The following is a 27,846-nucleotide window of genomic DNA, read 5'->3' as shown; positions in this document are numbered from 1 at the left end:
CTCCCACAGTGCATTGTGTTTATCCGCAATAACATGCTCAGTGGTGCAGAATTTCAATTTGACTCGAACTGCTTCAACCTTCAAATGGTTTTTTAGCAGATACGAGATTGTAGGGAAAAAGATATTGCACATTAACCTTTTCACCACCAGCTCCCTCTTTTCATCACAAAATATTCCAGTTTATAGTCTGCACTTTCCATCAGAATATTGGAACAAAAATAGCCCAAATGAAAACCGAAAATTAACTCAAATTTTGTTTGTTAGCTCCAAAATTAGAGTTTATTTCCAGAAATATTCAAGAATATATTAAAAAAGTTCAGAAAAATTTGGGCAAGCAAATCTGCTGATGAAAAGAACAGTAAAAGTTACAAATGTAATAACCACACTCAACTTTGTTTGATGGAACAAATAATTTATTGAAATGAAACCGAGAAACATAATTGTGTAGTTAGAAATGAGTAGGAGCTGATTATAATATCACATGACCAAAAGGCCAAATACCATTGATTATTTGTGCAGCAAAGGCCATTCAGGATAGGACAACTACTTAAACCTTACCTTGTACCTTGGGTACCTCTCCCTCCTATGAAACAACTCAAATGATGCAAAGACCAATATTTCAGGATAGCACAGCCTATTTACGAAAACCATCTACAGTAGGCACAAACTACGGTACTAATGACGAGGTCAATGTGGTAATGCAAAAAGTACATAAGCATGTATATGCATGACGGCAAGATGGTAATGATGCCATTTTGAATCAAATTGAAAAACAAAATAACATGCATCAGTAAACCGCCATGGGTGATATTGATACCAAGTTTGAGTGTAATCGGGCCAGCGAATCCAAACAAATTGACATTAATAGGTATACCATTACATCTCTGCTTCGTACTAACTTTACTCCAATTCATGTTTGAGAAATAATGTTGGACGTACACGTGGATGGATGTAACTCAAAGTACAAATCCCTGTTTTGGACCATGTTAATACAGTTCTAACCAAATTCATATTTTGAAATCTTATAGAAATATAAAATCTTATTCAAGGCATATTATTGAGGTAATTTTCATATGAAATACAATATTGAATTCACCAAATTATAGTGTATTCATCACAATGTTAATACATGCATTACATATATCATTTGCTGCATAGAAAATAATAAATAACTATTTATACAAAAAAAAGACAGTCTCTTTCTTATTTGACAAAAATATTTGATTCTGGCTCGAGTGTACTATAAGACAATACATTATTTCATAAATAATATTAAACAATTAAATAATATTAATAACATCATTGATAATTAAATTAAATCAACAGATAAGAACAAAGAATTGACTGTCAGTTATGTATGGCTGGTGAATTCATGACAACTAATACAATGTTCCTATTTTTAGCATGAATAAATCTATATTGAAGCTACAACTCAAATATAATACCTGGTAATACAATGTAACTTGTATTTTGAAAAAAAAAAAAACATAGTGAAACTAGAAGAGAGACCATCATCATTGGTGATGGTAATTGCATGCACTTTTAGTTGAGTTTATTTATTATCTATCAGCTCAATGATTTTGTTATGTATCTGCCATAGTGATGAATCAGATTTTACAATAATCCAGTAACGACGTTTTTATATATACAATTCCCCGTCTTCAGACTCCAGTAGCTATGTATCGGTTCGAACTAAAACAATCTGAATGTCTTTGCTGGACTCCCTAGTCCAGGTGGAGCAGACACTTGATTTGACATTGCTGTTAAGTCTGGTTTTCTCTTACGACTATCACCTGTATAGTCGTATACTGCCTGGGCAGAATGGACATCATCATGTATTGCTCTGAGTGGCTGTGAAACACAGTTAGTAGACGAATGTGCTAGTTTTTGTCTGTGTTGGTTCAGCAACATAGAATTTGATACAGCACTATATTTCTGATGGGCATCAAACACATGTTCGTTTCTGATTCCCTGACTTGATGATATTGATGATAAATTTTTAAAAGGATTATTATTATTATTAAAGTACTGATTTTGCTGTGTTGACATGTTGGGATAAATTTCATGATGGGATGAGGATGAGGTACTTGGATACTTTCTTTGTTGAGATGTAGATGAAGTATTTGGATATATTCCTTGTTGAGAAGTGGACGAGGTACCGGAATAAAGTTGGGACATGGAGGAAGTACTTGGATAAATTTCTTTTGGGGATGTGGATGAGGTACTCTGATAAAAACCTTGTTGGAATGTTGATGCAGTACTGGAATACATTCCTTGCTGGTATGTTGTTGATGTGATAGGATATATTCCTGATGATGACTTCCAAACATTGTTACCAACTGGTGGTAAATAAGAATCACAGTGGTATCTCAATCCAAACAGACTGGGTGCTGTAATTTTACTGGACGGAGCAGAGCTGGGTCTTGCATCAGGGGCTGGATGTTCAAGATGGTCAACATGTAATGATGGTGTTGAATTTGGCCTTACTTGCCATGATACTGTGTCTTGTAACTGACTTAAACTAAGCGTGATGTTACTTGCCAGTTTGGTTTGGGTGTCTGGGTATGAACTCATCATGGGTAAATCAATGCCCGACTGATCACTGCTCTGAGAACGTCTCTGTGCAACCCGACTTTCAGCTTCAGTCATTAGCCTGGCACACTCTTCGAAGTCAGTAGTATTCGCAATATCCAGCTGTGAAACACTGCTAATATTACCAGGTTGTTCAAAATTAAAACTGTCCTCAGTCATTGATGCGCCATTTGGAACAGATCGATGCGTTGATGGCTGTTCAGAATCATCAAAATTTAACTTTCTACGAGATGAACTTCTACTGTTGTCCAGTGAGAGAGAAGTAATATTGTCTTTGGGCGTTGATACTAGATTGTTCTCACTAGACTTTAGGATGGACAATCTACTGAAACATGAAGCTGGAGTCATGGGAGTCGGAGCTTCGAGATTTAAAGAACTTTCTTCCATCAAGCTAATCTTGCTTACGTCATTAAATGATCTATTATTTCGATCTAATTTACTTGAACCAAAAGAAGGTTTTTCTTTTTGAGGTTCTCCCTTTACACTATCTGGGTGGTTACATTCAAACTTTTTCAATTTCTCTTCCAATTCCTCAATATAATCATCACTTCTTTGTAAGGCTCGTTTAAGTTGACTCATTTCCTGTTCATATTGGTTTAACTTGGACTGCTGCGCTGCCACCGTGTATCTCCCATATCTGAAGATATAACACAATACGATTGGTCAGATGACATGCTGCATAGGATCAATAATAATGATGTAGAACAATGCATGTGTAATACTTATTTATCGTTTTTGTCTTAGACGAGCATTTTAAACAAGAAGTATGTATAACTGTGTGACACTGACATATGAAAACATACATACATAAGCACCAAAGATCAAATAAACGAAATTACATTACGATAGAAAAACAAAACATGCAAAAAACAGATTTCACAATTCCTATGCAGAGAATAATAGCAAACTATTAAACAACAAATGACAATCAAAGAAAGCTTAGAAAGAACTCCCATGTGCTGGGAGTATTGGAGACACATTAAATATAATTCGAAATTACTTAGCTGAAAACTAATTAAGCAAATCAGAAAATAAATATGAACAGATTTGAGTGTAAAACTAATGAGGTCTGCGCAATGTAACAGAAAATCTATGTTTCCAAGTTTAATTGAAATGTGATTAGAACCAAAAAATTATGAATTATTATGCTTATTAGGGAATTAATATAAACAGATTTTTACTCCAAACTAATTATGTTTGTACATTGTCCTAGAGCATCTTTGTACTAAGTTTCATTGAAATGGAATAATTAATGCTTTAGATATCAGTGTGAAAGCTTAAAATTGCTAATTATGCAAATTAGGTAATTAATATGTACAGATTTTAACCCACAATTATCCAGGTCTGTCTATTGTCCTACAGCATCCATGTACATTCATTGATATGTGATGTTTAGTACCTGAGATATCAGTGTGAAAGTTGGTTAATTATGCAAATTAGGTGATTAATATGCACAAATATTTACCGGAAACTAATTGGGTCTGCATAATTCTAGATTCATTGAAATGTGATGATTAGTACTTTAGATATCAGTAGAAAAGCTGAAAATTAATTAATATGCAAATTAGGTAATTAATATGCACAATTATTTACCCTAAAACTAATCAGGTCTCTGCATAGTCCTAAAGGATCTATGTACTAAGTTTCATTGAAATGCGATGATTAGTACTTGAGATACCCGTTGAAAAGCTGAAAATTAATTATGCAAATTAGGCTGATTAATATGCACAAATATTTATCGGAAACAATCAATCTCTGCATAGTCCTTGAGTATGTAAGTACCAAGTTTCATTGAAATGTAATGCTCACTATATCAAATGCTGAAAATTAATTAATTATGCAAATTAGGTAATTAATATGTACTGATATTACCATAAAAACTATCAGGTCTGTGCAGTGTCATATGACATCTATGTACCAAGTTTCATTGAAATGTGATGATTAGTACTTGAGATATCAGTGGAAAAACCGAAAATTGACTAATCATTATGCAAATTAGGAAATTAGTATCCACGGATTATTACCAAAAACTAATCAAAACCAAGCATTAGTTCAGAGCATGTATGTACAAAGTTTCATCAAAATCCAATGAGAGGTTGTTTAGATATCAGTGGAACAATCATGGAACAGCTGAATATCAGCTAATTATCATGCAAATTAGGTAATTAATATGCACGGAATTTTTACCAAAAACTAATCAAATCTGCGCATATGTTCAGAGCATCTATGTACCAAGTTTCATCAAAATCCAATGAGTGATTGTTTAGATATCAGTGGAACAATCATGGAACAGCTAAAAATCAGCTAATTATCATGCAAATTAGGTAATTAATATGCACAGATTTTTACCAAAAACTAATCAAATCTGCGCATATGTTCAGAGCATCTATGTACCAAGTTTCATCAAAATCCAATAAGTGGTTCTTCAGATATCAGTGGAATAGTCATAGAACAGCTAAAAATTAGCTAATTATCATGCAAATTAGGTAATTAACGAGCATGGATTTTTACCAAAACCTAATCAAATCTGCGCATTGGCCCAGAGCATCTATGCACCAAGTTTCATCAAAAACCGATGTATGGTTCTTGAGATAGCAGTGGAACAGTCGGACACACATACACACAAACACAGACACACTAACTGCAAAGACTCCCATTATGTGCTTCGCACACAGGAGTCAAAAACAGTATACTTTAAAAGGGTTAATTATTCACTGGGTTTTAATTTTGCTTATTTCGCTGACTGGAAAATGCACTAAATTAAAACCCAGTAAATATGTAAAATTTAGCATCGAACACATTATCTAAATAATAAAACTGTGAATTTAAAACCCACTGAATATGCCTGAAATGGTAAATCAGCGAAATTTAAACCCAGTGAAAATTAGTCAATTTACATTACATATTTATCATTACGGTATACGTAAATCAAATTCACTATATCAGTCATGGTTCAAAAATTGTTGAAATTTTTGTCCTGAAGAGAATGTGTGCTTGAGGCATAAAACAAAGGAAAAATTCAATAATTTCTAAAACAATGAGTGATATAGAAAAAATGTCTTTTACTGTACTAACGTATATTATGGTTTTGACTTTGAGTCCATGTACGGTGTCCAGATATATAAGAACAACGAAAATGTTCACACAATGTGTAGTTGGACACAGCAGAGTAACGTAATCTATCTGTGAGGATTACAACCCTAATTAGGCATTGGCAATGTTTCTGAGTATAAAAGTCACTATATACAACTGGCAAATGAAAAGTTTATGTTGTAGGGTGGAAACACAGACTAGTAGAGGGGACGTGACATTTCTTATATTTTTAGGATGTTACATAGAAAGTAATGTATTTTATGTGGAGAGGTACATGTAAGAGAGGGTGGCACAAGGAATCTAGTCTGTCCATGCTAACCCCTAAAATTACCATGTACCTGACTTACAGGTTAAACAAATCTGTAAATTTAGTTTTGTAGACTATGTAACAAATAATCACTACTCTATGACAAGCCTGTTAACTTACTTGTGTGGGGATCTGCTAGAGTTTTCTTGTCTTAGTTTATTATTTTCCATATTCAAATGTTGATTTTCCATCTCCAGTTTAGCATTTGTCTGCAACAATAAAAAAGATCCATATAAACTGACTGTAACCCAAATTAAAAACAAAGCTGTTAATCCTGGGGATTGTTCCTCAGAATCATGGGACACATTAGTTATCATAACTCATCAGTTCTATAGATACTTCAAGCAAAAAAAAAAAAGGTGTTACATTTGTACATTTTTATTGTTGTAAGAATGCTGTTGTTAAATTGATTTGCATGAAAAGAAATTAGAATCAGCTCTGCTTTGGTAGTACCCGCGGCTTGGGGCCTTTATTGGTCTTTCCAACCTCTAGCTTATTTAGGTTTATTTCCAACACTGATTAGTGGTGATTTATTCTAAAATTCCACTTTTAACACAAACTGCAAGCGAACTTATCCTACCCACACAGAAGGAAAGCTGGACATGGTTTTCCTAAACTATTGATGACAATAGACAAGAATTCTGAAACTATTGTCTGGTTTGTGCAGAAAAATGCAAAATGCAAAAAAAAAACAAAAAAAACACTACATTAACTCAGACATTGAAAAACAGTAAAAAATTTTATTTTACAATTAGAGCTAAGCAAAAATATAACATGTGTTAGTCAAATGCCATCTCCATTGTGAAATATGAGTTATAAGATACGAGAAAATAAGTGACCCTGAACCAGGGTGTTATACTTAATTAAATATTACTTATGTTAAGCATACTAGTATAGTAAAACCATTATACATTCATCAGCAACCCTTTACAGTTAATCATAGGTTAAATGCATCTTGATTAATTGTCATGTCGTATCAATCTCTGAATTTTTTTTTTACAAAATTGTCAATTTAATAATTTATTCATAGCTGTGATTGTCCATGTAGTCTCAACTAAACACATTTTATTAATATTTAAGCTGAAAGAGTAAAGTTCAAATTTCTACAAATATTCATCCAATGATGTGGAAAAATTCAAGGCAGTTGGTAAATGTGACTGTCAGACAGTATACAAAAACTGACTGTTCATTTTGCCACAATTCACAGTGAAATGTAAAATATGAGATTTGAGGTGGGTGGCAGATGAGAATATGCTTGAAAACTTTTTGTTTCAAAAGGTCACATAATAATTGATTTTATCACATGACTTTTCAGCCCTGACACCCCCCCCCCAAGGACAAAATATTTGTTTGGAGAAAAACTGCAAAAATGAACATTTTTAAAACAATTTCCATGGGAAGCCATTATTTCATAGAAAATGAATTGTAATTATCAGAACAAAACTTGACAACCATAAGAACGCATCTTTATAACTACATATCATTTTTTCACCATACATGTATGTGAGCAAACAAAATTTGGAGATATGGTGAAAACTTTTTACCCTGGAAAGCCAAATGGCCCGAAATCCCCAATTTCACGTTTTTTTTTATCTGATCATGTAATGGTAGCCAGCTACCATAATAGTTACTGTATACGAATGCCAAATATGTACAATGTCTTTTTTTAAGCAGAATTAAAATTTAGCACTACCAAGTTATCACAAGAGCAATGCATTATGGGAGAGAAATCCAATATATATATATATATATATATATATATATATATATATATATATATATAATGGAAACCTAGTATCCTACTGCAAACTCATTAAATGTATGACAATAATAGGAATTGTACCAATAGTAATATGACTTTTCATTTCCATGTGATATTTTCCATGACATTTGCAATTTTGGTTTCTGTGTAAATTATTACATGTGTTACATTACCTGTTTTAATTGATTCATTTCCACCTTGACTGCTTCGTAAGTAGCTGTAGCTTCTTGTAATTTACTGGTCAAACTCATCAGATTCTCAACCTTCTTACCACTATGTTTGCATTTACCAGGCGATGATTTGTTGTCACATCCGATCAAATCAACTTGTTTCTGTAAAATCTTGTTTTCTTTGTGAAGTGTGTCTATTTCGCGCTGTAGTTGTTCTATTTCATCCTGCAAATACAAAGACATTCATCTGAAAAGGTTTTGCTTCTCGTCACAGGGAAAACTGAAACATGATTCTGTTTCAATAGTTTTGTTTTAAAATTATTCAATACCACCAGCGAGCAAAACAGCAAACAAAAATGTGTGAGATGTAGGTTTTATGATCACAATGACAAACAAGCAGCCTGTCGGCTGAGATAGCTCCGCTGTTAGCATAGCACATTGCAATTAAAAAACAGAAGATATCATTAGAAAATGAACAATATGTATAGTATCAAAGCAATTGGACTTGTTTTTTTCAACAAGAATTCAAAAATATTACTTTTTACCAAAAATGACAAAAAATATTCACCAAAATTAGAGAATTGAAGATACCATCATGAAATGAACAAATCTAAGAGAGGTCTACCCAACGTACATACACACCAAGTATCAAAGCATTCAGGCTTGTAGTTTTCAAGAAGAAGTCGAAAGAGTAAAACGTTAACACGAACAATCACTCATATGATAAGCTCCGCTCGACAAAGTCAACAGCGGAGCTAAAAACAAAACCTCTTTCTTCGGTCTTTTTTTGAAAAACTTAAGCGACAGCATTTTGAGTAATGAGCAGGAATAAGCAAAAATAAGAAGCTTGAATAAACTAGGTCAATGTGCGTTCGAGATCATTAGAATATATGTCAGGCTGCCACCTTAGATCACATTGCAAGAGAAACTGCAGCAAACACATTAAATTGCATGTTTACAGACAGCCATATTGGGTCACATTGAGAGAGACACTACAGCAAACGTATTAAATTGAGTGTTTACAGTCAGCCACATTGGATCACATTGAAAGAAACTGCAGCAAACATTAAATTGAGTGTTTACAGTCAGCCATATTGGATCACATTGAGAGAGAAACTGCAGCAAACATATTAAATTGAGTGTTTACAGTCAGCCATATTGGATCACATTGAGAAAGAAACTGCAGCAAACATTAAATTGAGTGTTTACAGTCAGCCATATTGGATCACATTGAGAGAGAAACTGCAGCAAACATACTAAATTGAGTGTTTACAGTCAGCCATATTGGATCACTGAGTCATATTGGATCATGTTAAGAGAGAAACTGCAGCATACACATAAAATTGAGTGTTTACAATCAGCCATATTGACCTCGACGTAGGTATCATCGTCAAATTTAGTATTTACAGTCATCATCATTTTGGATCACATTGCAAGAGAAACTGCAGCACACTGAATGGTATCAGGATGGTGGGTCACCAAAAATTCCAATAAAGATGAGATTTTTTACAACAAGGTTAGGGTCAACATCCTCAGCTACATGTACTATCCAAGCCTATATAATTCAGGGCTTCATAAAAAGAATTTTTAACAAATAAAAACATTAATTCATATATTCACACAATAACCTGTGACCATTTTAGAAGAGTGCTACTTTTATTTAATAGCTGCTCAGAGTTCCATGATTTTTATGGTTTTATTTTATGTTGTTCCCAAAACTTGCATAAAAGCATATGGTAATGGAACTACTTTTCTTGTAAAAATAAATGCTAAAAAACACATGAAAACAGCACAGCAATGTTTGAGCCATTTAACAATGGTTTCTATGGGAAAAAGATCTCATCACATCTGAAAATATCCATAGGCGACATAGTGAAAAAAAAAAATAGTATAAACAATGGGATATTCTGATTGTAACAAATTATTAGAAAATTCTTGGAAATGCTATTTATTTTCCATGAAATAATGCCTTCATATGTATATTGATTTCTAAGAAATTTGTTCTAAAAATGCTAATTTTTGGCATTTTGTGACACAATTTTCTTTAATATCATGATTTGTACCTGGTAAAAACACAAGGCTATTGCATATATTGAAATCTATAATTAAATAGCACTTTTGAACAAATTATTGTGTTAACATTTTCACCCTATTTAATAGGATGATATGCCACGTGACTGACAGCCATTTCTTGTACAATTTGCTATATTCTAATCTTTGTATGTGTCTGCAACAGTTCCTTGGGAACCACTAGGCTAATTACAATCAAACTTTATACGATGAGTACATGTGGGTTGCAGGTGCACATTATAATGTATTTGTGATATAATTCAATATGGCCAGCTGGAGCCATTTTGTTTTTTTCATTGTGTCAGGGTTACTCTTGCATGAATTGCGTATACAGTCACTTCCCCATGAGTGCACAGTCACCTATTGGGATTAGGTAAAATATGGCTCATTGACAGCCATTTTTGACACAAAAACTGTTAAATCTAATGTTTAAGTTAACCCTTTTCCTGCCAAGACTGCTAAGATTTTTTGACCCCATAAACTTAGCAATACCATGCACGTCATGCTGCAAAACTCAAGAAAATCTTGAGCAGATCCTGGTAAATCTGAGAAAATCGGTGTTGCAAAAAACAACACTCCCAAAAAAAAATCAAAGAAAGCTTAGAAAGAACTCCCGTGTGCTGAGAGTTTTGGAGACACATTAAAAATTAATTCAAAATTACTTACACTTGAGATATTGATGGAATAGCTGAAAACTAATTATGCAAATAAGGCAACTAATATGAACAGATTTAAGTGTAAAACTAATAAGGTCTGCACAATGTACCAAGTTTCATTGAAATGTGATTAGAACCAAAAAAATATTAGTTATTATGCTAATTAGAGAATTAATATGAACAGATTTTAACCCAAAATTAATCAAGCTGTCTATTGTCCTAGAGCATTTATGGACCAAGTTGTATTCTAATGTGATGATCAATACTTGAGATGTCAGTATTAATTAATTATGTTAATTAGGTGATTAAGAAGCATAAATATTTACCAAAAACTAATATGGTGCATAGTCTTAGGTTCTTTAAAAGTTTCATTGAAATCCAATGAGTGGTTTTTAGACATCAGTGCAACAGCCATAGAACAGCAAAAAATTAACTAATTATGCAAATTAGGTAATTAATAGGCACAATTATTTATCCCAAAATTAATCAGGTCTCTGCATAGTCCTAGAATATCTATGTCACAAGTCTCATTGAAATGTGATGATTAGTACTTGAGATATCAGGTGAAAAGCTGAAAATTAACTAATTATGCTAATAAGATGATTAATATGCACAAATATTTACCCAAAAACTAATTAGGTCTCTGTACAGTCCTCAAGTAACTATGTACCAAGTTTCATTGAAACATGATCATTACTACTCGAAATATCAAAAGCTGAAAATTAATTAATTATGCAAATTAGGTAATTAATATGTACTGATATTACCCTAAAAACTATCAGGTCTGTGCAGTGTCATATGACACCTATGTACCAAGTTTTATTGAAATGTTATGATTAGTACTTGAGATATCAGTGGAAAAGCCGAAAATTGATTAATCATTATGTAAATTAGGTAATTAATAATCAAATCTACGCATTAGTTCAGAGCATCCATGTGCCAAGTTTCATTGAAATTCAATGAGTGGTTCTTCAAAAATCAGTGGAACAGTATGAGAACAGCTTAAAATCAGTAAATTATCATGCAAATTAGGTAATTAATATTCATAGATTTTTACCCAAAACTAATCAAATCTGCGCACTAGTTCAGAGCATTCATGTGCCACATTTCATCAAAATCCAATGAGTGGTTCTTTAGATATCAGTGGAACAATCTTGGAACAGCTAAAAATCAGCTAAGTATCATGCAAATTAGGTAATTAATATTCATAGATTTTTACCAAAACCTAATCAACTCTGCGCATTATCCCAGAGCATCTATGTACCAAGTTTCACCAAAATTTGATTAGTGGTTCTTGAGATAACGGTGGAACAAAAAAAGTGACATACATACATACATACAGACATACAGACAGGGTAACTGCAAAGACTCCCTTTTGTGCTTCGCACACGGGAGTCAAAAATTCTGGTACAGAAATGTTCATTGATATTAAGAATTGTTTTTTTTGTCTTTGTTTTAGAAAAAAAACTGATAACAGTTGAATTAGTATGAAACTTCCATAAGTCATTCCTACGTAAAGCCAACTAGGGCATAGGCATTGGAAAAGTCTCTACAAGGCAGCAACTACAATTTCTGCATCGGCTGTTGCTGGATTTGTCTATATTAGGCTAGTAGCAAGTAATCACGGCTTAGCTTTTTGAGAATAAAAATTCTTTGTCAACATCACAAAACTAGTGATAAATAATAGTTTTCATTTGGGAGGGGGGGGGGGGGTAGAGTATGGCGTCCTAACATTCCTTTTTCTTAAAGTTTCTCGTTACATTCAATGTTTCCTTTCTCTTCTCACACTTGGATCAAGCACTCTCGCTCCCTGACTGAAACGTTTAGTCTACCATAGCAAATTCCTGCAATAATCACATATCCAGTCGCTAAACAGAAGTACATGTAAGTCAAGGGACATCCATTATTAACCCTCGAGTGCCAAAATTCCAACCTAAAATTCAGTACAAATATTTTCTGTAAAATAATTTTTTTAAACCATACACAATGTATGGACAGTAAGATACTGCTTTTAGTTTTTGCTCAAAAGTTTTGTCATTTTTTATCAAAATTTCATGTGAGTAGGAGCAAACTATACAAAATCAATTTGTAGATGGTGCCAAAAGTAGTCAATGACGCTCAAACGGTTAACCCATCATATTGGATAGTCATAAAATCAGCGACATTGTAAGCATACAGGACACTGAGTTTAGGTGGTCTGCAAATTTTCATGGGTTTAAGCTGCTGATCATGCAGAATTGGAAGGTTAAACAACAACCACTTCTCGACATGACTGAAATTGGATGATTTCAATCAAAAGTTAGTTGCAGATTAAAACCCGGATTAGGTTTAATCTCAGTAACTTCACAGTATATGATTTCCAATGTCTGAAACACTAAATTATTGACAGACTATTACAATGACTTTTCTCCTTAATCCACACTAAATTTCATTTGTAAACATGTTACAGAGATACAAGTAAAATAAGGACAAAGTCACATCAGAAATGATAACTATAATGTTCAGTAAAAATTTCAGATAGGATCCATGTACAATCAAAGAAAGCTTAGAAAGAACTCCCGTGTGCTGAGAGTATTGAAGACACATTAAAAATTAATTCAAAATTACTTGTACATGAGATATTGATAGAAAAGCTGAAAACTAATTATGTACATCAGGTAACTAATATGAACAGAACAGAACAAAAAAATTATGAATTATTATGCTAATTAGAGAATTAATATGAACAAATTTTAACCCAAAATTAATCAGGCCTGTCTATTGTCCTAGAGCATTTATGTACCAAATTTTATTCAAATGTGATGATCAGTAATTGAGATATCAGTGTTAATTAATTATGTTAATTAGGAGATTAATAAGCATAAATATTTACCAAAAACTAATTGGGTTTCTGCATAGTTCTCTTTAAAAGTTTCATTAAAATCCAATTTGTGGTTCTTTATATATCAGTGGAACATTACGCAAATTAGGTAATTAATATCCAATTAAAACTAATTAGGTCTCTGCATAATCTTAGAAGATCTATGTAGCAAGTCTCATTGAAATATGATGATTACTACTTGATATATCAAAAGCTGAAAATTAATTAATTACGCAAATTAGATAATTAATATGTACTCATATTACCCTAAAAACTATCAGGTTTGTGCAGTGTCCTATGACATCTATGTACCAAGTGTCATTGAAATGTGATGATTACTACTTGAAATATCAAAAGTTGAAAATTAATTAATTATGCAAATTAGCTAATTAATATATACTGATAGTAGCCTAAAACTATCAGGTCTGTGCAGTGTCCTATGATGTCTATGTACCAAATTTCATTGAAATGTGATGATTACTACTTGAAATATCAGAAGCTGAAAATTAATTAATTATGCAAATTAGGTAATTAATATGTACTCATATTACCTTAAAAACTATCAGGTCTGTGCAGTGTCCTATGACATCTATGTACCAAGTGTCATTGAAATGTGATGATTACTTGAAATATCAAAAGCTGAAAATTAATTAATTATGCAAATTAGGTAATTAATATGTACTCATATTACCTTAAAAACTATCAGGTCTGTGCAGTGTCCTATGACATCTATGTACCAAGTTTCATTGAAATGTGATGATTACTACTTGAAATATCAAAAGCTGAAAATTAATTAATTATGCTAATTAGGTAATTAATATCTAAAAAACTATCAGGTCTGTGCAGTGTCCTATGACATCTATGTACCAAATTTCATTGAAATGTGATGATTACTACTTGAAATGACAAAAGCTGAAATATAATTAATTATGCTAATTAGGTAATTAATATGTACTCGTATTACCCTAAAAACTATCAGGTCTGTGCAGTGTCCTATGACATCTATGTACCAAGTTTCATTGAAATGTGACAATCACTACTTGAAATATCAAAAGCTGAAAATTAATTAATTATGCTAATTAGGTAATTAATATCTACTGATATTACCCTAAAAACTTTCAGGTTTGTGCAGTGTCCTATGACATCTATGTACCAAGTTTTATTGAAATGTGATGATTAGTACTTGAGATATCAGTGGAAAAGCCGAAAATTGATTAATCATTATGCAAATTAGGTAATTAATATTGCAGATTTTTACCCAAAACTAATCAAATCTGCGCATTAGTTTGGAGCATCTGTGTGCCAAGTTTCATCAAAATCCAATGAGTGGTTCTTTAGATATCAGTGGAACAGTCATGATACAGCCAAAAATCAGCTAATTATCATGCAAATTAGGTAATTAATATGCATGGATTTTTACAAAAACCTAATCAAATCTGCGCATTGGTCCAGAGCATCTATGCACCAAGTTTCATCAAAAACTGATGTATGGTTCTTGAGATATCAGTGGAACAGACGGACACACATACACACATACAGACACACTAACTGCAAAGACTCCCTTTTTGTGCTTCGCACACTGGAGTCAAAAATAAAGGAAAAATCAAAGAAAGCTTAGAAAGAACTCCTGTGTGCTGAGAGTATTGGAGACAATTTAAAATTAATTAAAATTTAAGATTTGCTTTTCAAACGAGGAGCTTGGCAACTAGTATATGTCTGCTATTTGAGATGCATAACATGAAAAAAATACATTTGATTTTTTATTCATGGTTTTGAGTCTAATTTATTCCAGAACACCTCTGCGATGAATTCAATTTAAATCTGATTTTGTTAGTTATCAGAAATGGGCTAATAATAGATAATCAATATGCATGTTTATCAACATTAAAATAATCATGTCTGTGGATTACCTCAATGAATCTAATGAGTTATTTATACAAATAAAGCAATTATTATGCATAGATTTAGGTCTGTATATTGTTTTAGAGCGCACATGTACACAGTTTCAATATAATGTGATGATTAATCCTAACTAAATTAGTGGAAAGCAGAAAAGTAAATTATTATGCAAATTAGGTAATTATTATAGATGTATATAAACTTAAAACTAATTTGATCATCACACTGTGTTAAAGTACATATGTACCAAGCTTCATTGAATTAAGATAAGTACTGTCACAGACCATCTATGCATGAAGTTTCATTGAAATGTAATTAGAACCCAAAATTATGATTTATTATGCAAATATTAGGCAATTAATATGATTTTAATTTAAAACTGAGTGGGTCTATGCATTGTTCTGGAGCATCAATATACCAAGATTCATCGAAATGGAATAATTAGTACATGTGATATCAGTGTAAAAGCCAAAAATTAACTAATTATGCAAATTAATTGATTAATATGTACACATTTTTACTTAAAATTAATCAGGTCTTTGGATTGCTCTAGAGCATCTATGTAACAAGTTTCATTGAAAAGTAATGAAGTAATAGTACTATCAAAAGCTGAAAATTAATATTTCACATATCAGTCTGTGCATCGTCCTATGTATCTACATGTATTTAAGTTTCACTGAAATGTGATGATTAGTGCCTGAGATATCAGTGGAAAAGCCGAAAATTAACTAATCATTATGCTAATTAGGTTAATTATATGCATTGATTTTTAGCCAAAACTAATCACATCTGTGCATTAGTCCGGAGCATATATGTACCAAGTTTCATCAAAATCCAATGAGTGGTTCTTTAGATATCAGTGGAACAGTCAAGGAACAGCTAAAAATTAGCTAATTATCATGCAAATCAGGCAATTAATATGCATGGATTTCAACCAAAACCTAATCAAGTCTACACATTAGCCCAGAGCATCTATACATCAAGTTTTATCAAAAACCAACATACGGTTCTTGAGATATCAGAGGAGCGGACAGACACTCACATACACACACACATACAGAGTAACTGCAAAGACTCACATTGTGTGCTTCGCACACGGGAGTCAAAATAAATTGTGCTAAATCCTTGATGTTTATAATACTCAAGTTAGGAAGCTAAAGGTCATGCCTTTTCACCGAGTTTATCAAAACAGTGTATCTGCTTATTATACTTGGGAGACAAACAATCAATCGTAATAAAACATAGCAAACATAAATCGTGTACAGATGAGGAACAACATTACACTACAGTACAATGAATTGAAAGAAGTGGTGTGTGTGTGTGCGTGCGTGTGTGGTATCAACGTTGTGACGATCCATCGACTTGTAACGACAGGACCTACATTGTATTTTCATAATTTGTATTAATATTTAATCAAATTTAAGTCAAGTTTGCAAAGCTTAGATTTAGTAAAGGGGGAAGGTATGGTTCAATTTATAAAATGTATTAATATTAATATAAATGTACCATGATACCTTCTCCTGTTACTAAACCTAAGCTTTGCAAACATTTCTACGTTCAGTCACAGAATATTTGACTTTTATTTAATTAAAACGCAATTCTACGTTGTATTGCATTGAAATTGAGTTTAATTAAACTCCAATTAAAACATACCCCTATATAGGAACTCGTTTTAATAGAGTTCATATCGCAATTATATTAAAAGTTAATTGAACTATATTAAAAGTTAATCCAATGTGTGTCGTTACAACGACGCGGAGGACGTATGTGTGTATGTAGAGGAGGGGGAGGAGCACAAAGTGATTTCAGATCTTTGTTTGTGAATTTCTGAAAATTATGGTTGAAATAAACTGAGAGGGGAGGAAATGAGAGAGCATCTTTTCTTTATACTCTTTAATTGATATAGCATCAGCCAACCAGGAACTCATCATTATTCATGATAACCACATTATGTTTAAGTAATTTGCATACGAATCCAATGAAAATATAAAGACATTTAAAGATCAGCCATTGTCAAGTCTACTTTTTTGCAATTCACACTATTTGGTCAAGCAAAAAATAGCACATCCAGCTTGTTTCAGAAAAGGACATTTTTAGATAAGAATCAAAATACTGTAAAATACTTTATTTTAGCTGGAATTATTTTTTGCTGAAAAGATTTGTTGGGTGTTTTGTATGGGATTTGAATGTAAAATATAAGAAAAAGAGTATATTAGCTGCATATTATTTTCACTGAATCATTCCTCCACTGAAAATAGTGAAAATTAATTCTAAACGAAAATATTTCACAGTACATGTGGACTCCTGAAGTAGATCCCAAGCTTATAACAACAGTATTTACATTTACAAGAATGCACAGTTTAACAAAATGGTTGCTTACCTCATATTCTTGATACAGGATATCAAATCTAGCCTTTCTTAAATTAGGTGTTGACAAAGGACTTGATTGGTTTTCTCCATGGTTCAGACCACCTATATAAAAGATACATTTTATTATTAGAAGGCAGATGGTGATACTTGGTGTAGCATAATAAGCACAGATGTTAGCATACACACACAATTGAAATCATCCTTTGGGCTATCATGTTAACGGGTTAAAAGAGGATTATTATAACTTGGTAATGCACTTGTGACCATTAGAGAAATATAGTTGGTGCAATCAGCAATGTTGTCACAATGTCATTTATTACTTGGTGATACACTAGATGTCATTATACATGTAGTTGGTGCAATCAGCAATGTTGTCATAATGTCATTTATTACTTGGTGATACACTAGATGTCATTATACATGTAGTTGGTGAAATCAGCAATGTTGTCATGTCATTTATTACTTGGTGATACACTAGATGTCATTATACATGTAGTTGGTGCAATCAGCAATGTTGTCACAATGTCATTTATTACTTGGTCACACTGGATGTCATTATACATGTAGTTGGTGCAATCAGCAATGTTGTCACAATGTCATTTATTACTTGGTGATACACTAGATGTCATTATACATGTAGTTGGTGCAATCAGCAATGTTGTCACAATGTCATTTATTACTTGGTCACACTGGATGTCATTATACATGTAGTTGGTGCAATCAGCAATGTTGTCACAATGTCATTTATTACTTGGTGATACACTAGATGTCATTATACATGTAGTTGGTGAAATCAGCAATGTTGTCACAATGTCATTTATTACTTGGTGATACACTAGATGTCATTATACATGTAGTTGGTGCAATCAGCAATGTTGTCACAATGTCATTTATTACTTGGTGATACACTAGATGTCATTATACATGTAGTTGGTGCAATCAGCAATGTTGTCACAATGTCATTTATTACTTGGTGATACACTAGATGTCATTATACATGTAGTTGGTGAAATCAGCAATGTTGTCACAATGTCATTTATTACTTGGTGATACACTAGATGTCATTATACATGTAGTTGGTGCAATCAGCAATGTTGTCACAATGTCATTTATTACTTGGTGATACACTAGATGTCATTATACATGTAGTTGGTGCAATCAGCAATGTTGTCACAATGTCATTTATTACTTGGTGATACACTAGATGTCATTATACATGTAGTTGGTGCAATCAGCAATGTTGTCACAATGTCATTTATTACTTGGTGATACACTAGATGTCATTATACATGTAGTTGGTGAAATCAGCAATGTTGTCACAATGTCATTTATTACTTGGTGATACACTAGATGTCATTATACATGTAGTTGGTGCAATCAGCAATGTTGTCACAATGTCATTTATTACTTGGTGATACACTAGATGTCATTATACATGTAGTTGGTGCAATCAGCAATGTTGTCACAATGTCATTTATTACTTGGTGATACACTGGATGTCATTATACATGTAGTTGGTGCAATCAGCAATGTTGTCACAATGTCATTTATTACTTGGTGATACACTAGATGTCATTATACATGTAGTTGGTGAAATCAGCAATGTTGTCACAATGTCATTTATTACTTGGTGATACACTAGATGTCATTATACATGTAGTTGGTTAAATCAGCAATGTTGTCACAATGTCATTTATTACTTGGTGATACACTGGATGTCATTATACATGTAGTTGGTGAAACCAGCAATGTTGTCACAATGTCATTTATTACTTGGTGATACACTGGATGTCATTATACATGTAGTTGGTGCAATCAGCAATGTTGTCACAATGTCATTTATTACTTGGTGATGCACTAGATGTCATTATACATGTAGTTGGTGCAATCAGCAATGTTGTCATTATACATGTAGTTGGTGAAATCAGCAATGTTGTGACAACGCCTCTTAGTTTTTACACACATTTCATGTGACTTTAGCCTTGTGTATGGTGATTTTGTTCATACAATTGTGTCTAAGACAATATTTTGGTAAGATTTGGTCATCATTATGTGGTTATATTTAAACAAACAGCAGCCCGTCTGCTGAGGTAGCTCCGCTGTTAGCAATGCACATTTCAATTTACAGAACTAAAGATAGCATTAGAATATGAAAATATATGTATAGTATCAAAGCAATCAAACTTTCAACAAGAATTCAAAAACATCACTTTTCACCAAAAATATTCATTAAAATTAGAGAATTGAAGATATCATCACAAAATGAACAAATCTGAGAGAGAGTAGTACCTATATATATATATAATATCAAAGCAATTGGACTTTTGGTTTTTAACAAGAAGTTGAAAATATCACTTTTTACCAAAAAAGACAAGCATATTGATTTAAATAAGGGAATTAAAGATAACATCACGAAGTGAACAAATCTGAGAGAAGTCCAAATGTAGTACCCATATATGTAAAATCAAAACTATTGGACCTGTGGTTTTTAACAAGAAGTCGAAAATATCACTTTTCACCAAAAATTAAAAAAATATTCACCAAAATTAGAGAATTAAAGATATCATCACAAAATGAACAAATCTGAGCGGTCCACATGTAGTATCTATACATGTAATATCAAAGCCATTGGATGAATGACAACACCGGTAATTTACCTAAAACATTCAAAAAATATTCAAGATCATCGTAAAATGAACAAATCTAACAGAGCCATGAACACCAGTCTGGTGGTCTTCAGAAAAACGTTGAATATTGCAGATAATGGCATAAAACAAACAAATCTGAGAGAGTTACCATCACAGCAAGAAGTGACTATACTGTGATGTTGTTGTTCCCACTGTTTGAGTGCCATGATAAACACAGAACATGGCCTGTAACACAATTTCTAATTGGTTGCTCTTCCTAGGAGATCTCCTTGTAAGCCAATTAGAGTGCCTTACTAGGAAGTGGCTGTAACACAAGTTATGATTAGTTGCACTTCCTGTGAGATTTTAACACAACTTGCCGAGGTAGTTGGTATGAGGTAAATATCCGAAAGTGTCCGAAAACATTCGCTAATGATTAAACTAGAAAAAATTCTACTTGCATTTCATAACAAATCTAAGGATTGATAATCATGACTGAGTAATAATAAGTTATTTGAGTAAGTTATTTGTGTTTTATTTTATTTGAAACTGGTTCTAAACTTTTCATCGCCAACAAAATCGGAAACAATATTACAATAAAACCACAAAATATGTTTTGTCATCACATGGGAATACAACATTTTTCTTTTTTTCTGCCAAATTTTTACTGTTTAAATACATATTTTAGAACTACATGTGTAAATGAAGGCATTTCACTCTCACCTGATACCTAAAGAGTGACACTTAAATTAAAATACTCATGGTGATGTTTTTTTTTATGATTTAAATAGGATTTCAGCATTACACATGCAAACCATGTTACATCACAAACAAAAACATTAATTAGTAAATGATAGCATACTGCCCTCTACAGGCAGATTGATTGATAGGGATTGTAGTAATCAAAGATTTCCCTTTTGGCATTCATGGCTTTAGAATTACAAAAACACGACTCAGCAAGATATTATAAGCAGTGGAACATAAACTTGTAGGTTCTGAATGAATTTGATACATTGTATTTTTAAAAAGGGGTTACAAAACGTCTTGGAGTTGACAGAATGATTTTCTTAGTGATTTGATGCAAGTAAACAATATCTTTATTATTGATTTTCAAACGAAAAAAAGTTTAAGCCGAAGTATATGAACAGTAGTAGCTGAACTACTGCTGTTGTAAAGTGTGATATATCGATATGTGGACTCTTTGTATGTATCTGGACACTTACTGTAAAACATGTCTTTTTCGCAAGCATGTCTTTTTCGTGAATTAGGGAGAGAACTGATTCGCTAATTCAAGATGACTTTATTATCAATTCAAAATGGCCGCCAAACAAAGAAATCAACAACAAGAGAGATTCGCTAAATCAACATTTCGCTATTACGTCATTTTAACACAATTCGCTAAAATTGCATGGCGCTTTTTCAACATATTTTTACAGTATGTAATGGAACATGAAGCAACAAGAGAAGTCACATGAACCAAACATTCTAGTTCCTTTCATGTTGACGTGTTTTTTTCTCTCTTAATATTCAAATGATATTTGTTTAATCATCTAGTATTTATGATAAAATCAAATTTATGCCGTGAATTATTAATGACATCTTTTGTAAGTGGCAAAAATGAGCACGACTCAAGACAGTTTACTGCCCTCTGCAGACAGGTTTGGAAACATGTAGTAAAATAAGCATTTGGTAGCATATTGCCCTCTACAGGCAGGTTTGAAGATTGAAGTAATCAAAGCCTTCCATTTTGAGTGAACCTATCATCTCCGCAGCATTCTGATCAGTTAATGGCATTCGTGACTTTATGACAAAGAACACAGTTCAGACCGACAGATTTAAAATTTCATACCAAAGCGATTGAGAACATCCAATCACAATCAAACTAAACTGAATTTAACATATATTTTGTATTTAAATTAGGAAAAGCAGAAGTGACAGGGAAATGTATTACTTTGATTCAACCAATGTATTCAAATACTAAGTATGCCATTAAGACTGGTCAGGGTTGCACCAACCATTTGTATCATCTAGTGGTGTTAAACAAGGGTGCAACTTAAGCCCATTATTATTTAACATCTACATCAATGACCTATCTGACAGTCTTAAAAAATCTGAGCATGTTAGTCTTAATGGCATCAATATTAATTGCCTACTTTTTGCAGATGACATTGTCATTTTTTCAAACACAACTACAGGACTACAAGATAGTCTTAATTTGTTTAAAAGCTACTGTATCAAATGGAGACTGAGTTAATATTAAAAAATTTAAAATTATTATTTTTAATAACAGGAGAAGAAAGATAGATGGCTAATTTTTATCTGAGAGACCAACAGATAAAAGTTGTTTCTACTTATACCTACTTAGGTATTACTTTCCAAAGTCGTGGTAATTTTACAATTGCTATTAACAATCTAGTCAAGAAACAATGCGTGCAATAGGTGCATTAAAACAAACACTTAGCCTACACAATTATATAGTTTGGCCAAAAAATGCTATTCAGTTATATCACAGTACAATCATACACATTTTGGATCTGAGGTACGAGGGATTTTACTTTCAAACTTGCTAAAACAAAAAATAATGAAATAACTGATGACAATTTTATCCAAAATCTGTTTAATGACAAAACACACTTTAAACAACTCCACATTAAACTTTGCAAACAGATTTTAGGTATTAATAATAAGACCAGCGATGCAGCGATTAGAGCTGAACTTGGTAGCTATCCTTTCATTATTGACATTAGTTCACAAATGTTCAATTAAATTCACTTTAACTCTTAGGTTGAAAGAACAAGATTTGTCAATGACTACTTCTGCTGAAACAATGTTCATATTACTCATAATTAATTCCTCACCACAACAATTTCCGTATGACAAATGTTCATACCGCAATACTTTAATATTTTCATACCATTGAACTAAGTAAGTGGTGACCCCTCAATAAGAATTGTTAGCAATTGATTCAAAGCACCTTCCTTCAACCTATTACTCAATGATGACTTCACAATATTCTGAGCGGAACAGCCTTGTTCTTGTATAGCTGTGCTTACTAGCAAAACAACACTCAGATTTGCAAGTGTGATTGGGTTTGGTAAAGTATCTTTGTGATTTGTGGCATTACATTTCCACAGTATTGTTAAATTGTCTTTGGGGTATGCTTGTTGTAATACCATTGGCTTAACTATTGACCGTTCATGTTTAGTTTCTTCTAAATTAATAAGTAGGTTGCAAATGTTCCTTATCTAGTTGCTGCACATCATAATGTGATATTAAGATATCCAATCTGGTATTGCCATATGCATACTGGCATAATTTATCACTGGGAACAAAGGGGAGATACCTCATGCTAAGGACATCAAATTGAGATACAGGTACATCAAATTTGATGGCAGTTCACATCAAGCTACTGTCAACAAATCAAGAAGAGATGCATATTTATTGATGGCTGCTGTCTCCTTCTTCAACCACTACACTATTTCCATAGCAATCAAAATAGCCTCTTAATTTTTGATCATGGCATTTGCTTCTGACACATCAAATTCTCGTTTCACATCGATCAATAAAAAGAGTCGCGTAAACTGCCTGCGTGCGATCAGAATAGAAAATTCTAATATGTTGCGTTTACTCACACAGTTGTCCCTCCCTCTGGTGTTAACAATAAGAGTATTGTTTTTTTCCCAGATCAAGGATACATGTACATGAAAGGGTGTAGTCATTGATATCAACAAACATGCTTGCAAATATTTGTGTGCGTGTTTATGTAACATTATGACACATTCATTATTTTTTTTAATGGCGAAAACCTGAATGAATTGCACAAATTGTGCATCACGTTCTAGAGAAACGCTGACACTGGAGAAAATATAATTAACCATGATGTCAGAGAAAAATGGACACCGTTCAGTCACTAATCATCAGTAAGCCATTACATGTCACTGTATCAAGTTTCAGCAAAATCAGTCAATTTATGTTGTCTGAGAAAACAATTCATGTAAAAATGGCCACTAGTCAGTCATTTTGAGCAGAATAAGGAAATTGATGTGCATGTTAAAATAGCTCAATGAATGTCTGAGAAATGACAGGGAATAAACAGACAGATGTTTGGCAGGGGCTAAAAACAAATAAATAAAGCAGCTGTGATTTTGAACATTTTTTGTTTAAATATAACCACATGAAGATGACCAAATCTTAACAAAATATTGTTTCAAACACAATTGCATGGGCAAAGTGACCATATACAAGGTGATGAGAAAACTAAGGGTTGAATAGTTGTCATTTCGTTGGAATCAGTCAGCAATGGAAACTGTAGAAAATTATGTTGCATGATGAACACTATTATGGGGAATCATCAGTGTCAGATTATCAGAGAGAGGCTCAGCCTCTCAAGATGCATTTAACATTTCATCCAGTGCACTAGTAAGTTGTTATCTTGTACCATAATCCCCGAGATTCACTTGACAAAACAGGATTTCAAAAGATGGCACCTTCTGGAGACAGCAATTGCCAAAAAACAATTTTCTGGACATAAGCAACATTGAATTACATAATGTACACCATTGTTTAATTAGTAAAACTTATATCTTTATTCACTTGGCAATTTGCCTGCTTGACTGCTGTATGGCGCAGATCGTATGGAAGGGTTTCATGCTCTCTGCACGTAATAAGCTCGGTTATTAAGCATCCTTTTTTGGTGGGATGCCCGGTGGCCAAGGGAAAGATGTGTAGTGATGTGAAGCCTAGGCGATTAGGTGGCGTATATGAGCGACGGTTCGAGTCACGCATGCAGTATGTGTTTACTTTGATTTGATTTAGTATTTAGCATGCAGTAAGTTTATTTGGTCAACAGCAACTATGAGTTCACAATTATTTCTCAGTACTTATATATTTCTCTATGTACGTGTATATAAATATGTATGTATGTATGTATGTATGTAAACAGTTTTACATCCTTGATGGACAATGGAGCTAAACAAATAAATGAACCTAGTTATATTTGGTTATGAAGAGATACAAATTGACTTACCAATAATTGGTTTACAAGGGTTATCAGATGTAATCGATGTTCGACATGTAGGACACTGATCATTTTTACGCAGCCATAGATCCATACACAAGGTACAGAAAACATGCTGATTGGGACAAATCACAGGTTGTTTTACCTATAAAGCAACAATAATAAATAATGAACATGACTGACTAATAATATACATGTATGTAGTAGCAGCACAGATTTTTGCCTTATTCTCAAACACAGACTGATATCTCACTTTTCAACTTTATTGCAGAAAGGACGTTCGTGCATTGAGGAAAGCAGTAAAACCTTTGTCAGTGGTCATGGTACTGTTTTTGGTTCTGCATCCACTAGGACATACACTGTATGACAATAAACATGCATGTCCTGGGCTCAACATAACCAAATGCATCAGTAAATGAAGTAAATTGAAAATTCTTACATGCATTAAAAGTGACAATACATTACTAATTAATATTGCTTTTTGATGAGTGTCCGGTGCCTGCTTTTAAAAACATTGCTACATTATCTCTTCCTTTCAACAGAGTCAGCCACATCGTAGAAGATATCATTATTTTGTAAAGTAAACTACAACAGCAATTTGAATTTTTTTTATAACAAACAGTATGTCATATTAGTAGTTTTCTTGTACAATAAAAAGACAACAGTTGATCTACAGGTGTAAAACATATTCCTTTTCTTTATTTCAAATTATTACAATTTTATTCTATGCATGATATAATATAGTAAAATACAAAGTCACTGTCTGGTATAAAATTACAAGTTATCAACGTAGGAATCTATAGTGTTCATACACAACCTGGCAAAAACCTCGCCAACATCACAGTAAAAGTACTGAATGCTTGTCTGAAAGCAACATTCACTAGCTAATTCATTAGCAAATTTGCTCGCTAACAAGGCGAATGCACGGCATTGGTGTTCAAACGCTACATGTGGCAATGGTAAGCATAGAAAAAAAATTAGCGCTAGACATGAGAGAATAAATGACACAATTGTTAGTTTTGTAAAAGCAGGGAGATCTTGTTATTGCACAAGACAGATGGTAGGTGCAACATTAAATAATCTCAATTATATCAACTAGCCAAAATAAGCCGAAACCATGAGTTCAAAGCATTGACAGGAATTATGTCACTAGCTAATTTTAATTAATTAGCTGTATTTATGATCGTAGTTCTATTTGATTTGCTTATTTGGATTATGTAATAATAATAATAATAATAATAATAAATTTGATTAACTCATAATACCCCCCCACCGGAGAAAAAAAATAAAAAATTTGTTAATCTAAGTATTTTTTTTACCATACATCCCCCACAGATGGTAATTGTTGAGTAATAAACTTATTATTACTGTATGTATGCGTACATCAGCAGTGATCTAAATTGTCATCACCAATGCTAAATGTTGCTACAACACCAGGATGATCCGTGATCAAGAATAATTTTGATCTGAATAATTATCTAAGAATTTCTATTCAGCCAATAAAATTTATAGTTGACCATGATCACGTTCATTGACCAGCGCAGCACATTAATTTAGAAGTATCTGAAAGATATCTACAAGCACATACATGTACATTCTGGGCTGAAAACATGTGTTTAATATCAAGCCCATCAACTTCTACCATTCACTCTACAACTGTTTGATATACGACAGTTCATTTTGACGAATAATTTTGTCTTTCAAGAAAATACATTATTTTCACATTTTTAACATTTACCCCACAAAGAGTCCATTCATCTTTCTTTGTGTGTACAATACGCGGATTTTGAAATAAACATTGTATAAAACGGCATTATACCTAGTACTAGTGTATGAATGTGTTCCTCCTGGGGAAGCTCCCAGTCACACCGCTCCCTACCTCTAAAGATATCAGAAGATACGAAACCATACCCTTCCCCAAAACCCTCTCCCTTTTAAAACAAGGTGTCCCGAACCCACAGATGCAGCGACAGAAATTTACTTGGCGAACAATAACCCCGGGCAACTCTGACCCGAGCGATGCACCGGCAAGTTAATACAAAATTGAATACTTTCAAAGCGGGAATGTCATATTACTGTTTTGTCGCACAATCGATGTAAAGATTGATCTGGCACGATGTAATAAACTCACCTTTCCCAGACAAATCTGGCAAGATATTGGCAAAGTTAAAGAGATAGTAGCACCCGGCTTAGATCCCGACCTTGCTGCCATGTTGAATGTCATGTCTGCGCATGCCCAGCCGAACAACATAACAAACTTTTCTCATGTCATTACGCACTTTGTACTTTTAAATTTCACCCGTGAGTTATTCGATTTAGCTATTGAAAACTATTACGTATTACTGTAACTAATAATATCGTCGAAAGCCTCTTAACAGTTACTGAATTACAATAAAATCATTACAGGACTTTTTACCGGAAAT

The 27,846-nt window shown here is 32.9% G+C and overlaps 1 protein-coding gene across 1 annotated transcript; it reads right to left on the bottom strand.

Moving 5' to 3' along the window:
- Positions 1–391: 391 nt before the first annotated feature.
- LOC102807126 (uncharacterized) lies at positions 392–27,659 on the bottom strand. Its single transcript, XM_006823677.3, has 6 exons — positions 27,555–27,659; positions 25,433–25,568; positions 17,790–17,881; positions 7,928–8,149; positions 6,113–6,201; positions 392–3,229 (listed from the first exon to the last, which is right to left on the bottom strand). The coding sequence occupies exons 1-6, from the start codon at positions 27,645–27,647 to the stop codon at positions 1,693–1,695; spliced, it is 2,169 nt and encodes a 722-aa protein (XP_006823740.2). The 5' UTR covers positions 27,648–27,659; the 3' UTR covers positions 392–1,692.
- Positions 27,660–27,846: the final 187 nt, after the last annotated feature.

This window comes from Saccoglossus kowalevskii, chromosome 4 (genome assembly GCF_978046115.1).
Source record: "Saccoglossus kowalevskii chromosome 4, keSacKowa6.1, whole genome shotgun sequence".
In the NCBI taxonomy this organism is placed as follows: Eukaryota; Metazoa; Hemichordata; class Enteropneusta; family Harrimaniidae; genus Saccoglossus; species Saccoglossus kowalevskii.
This window is presented reverse-complemented; position numbering and strand designations above follow the sequence as displayed.

What these genes read in the sequence shown, in the direction of transcription:
- LOC102807126 (XM_006823677.3), bottom strand. Translation starts at nt 27,647, where the DNA reads ATGACATTCAACATGGCAGCAAGGTCGGGATCTAAGCCGGGTGCTACT. An exon ending in TCCTGTATCAAGAATATGAG is followed by an intron (nt 8,150 to 17,789) that starts GTAAGCAACCAT and finishes TTGTATTTGCAG; the next exon opens with GATGAAATAGAACAACTACA. An exon ending in TCTAGCAGATCCCCACACAA is followed by an intron (nt 3,230 to 6,112) that starts GTAAGTTAACAG and finishes TTATATCTTCAG; the next exon opens with ATATGGGAGATACACGGTGG.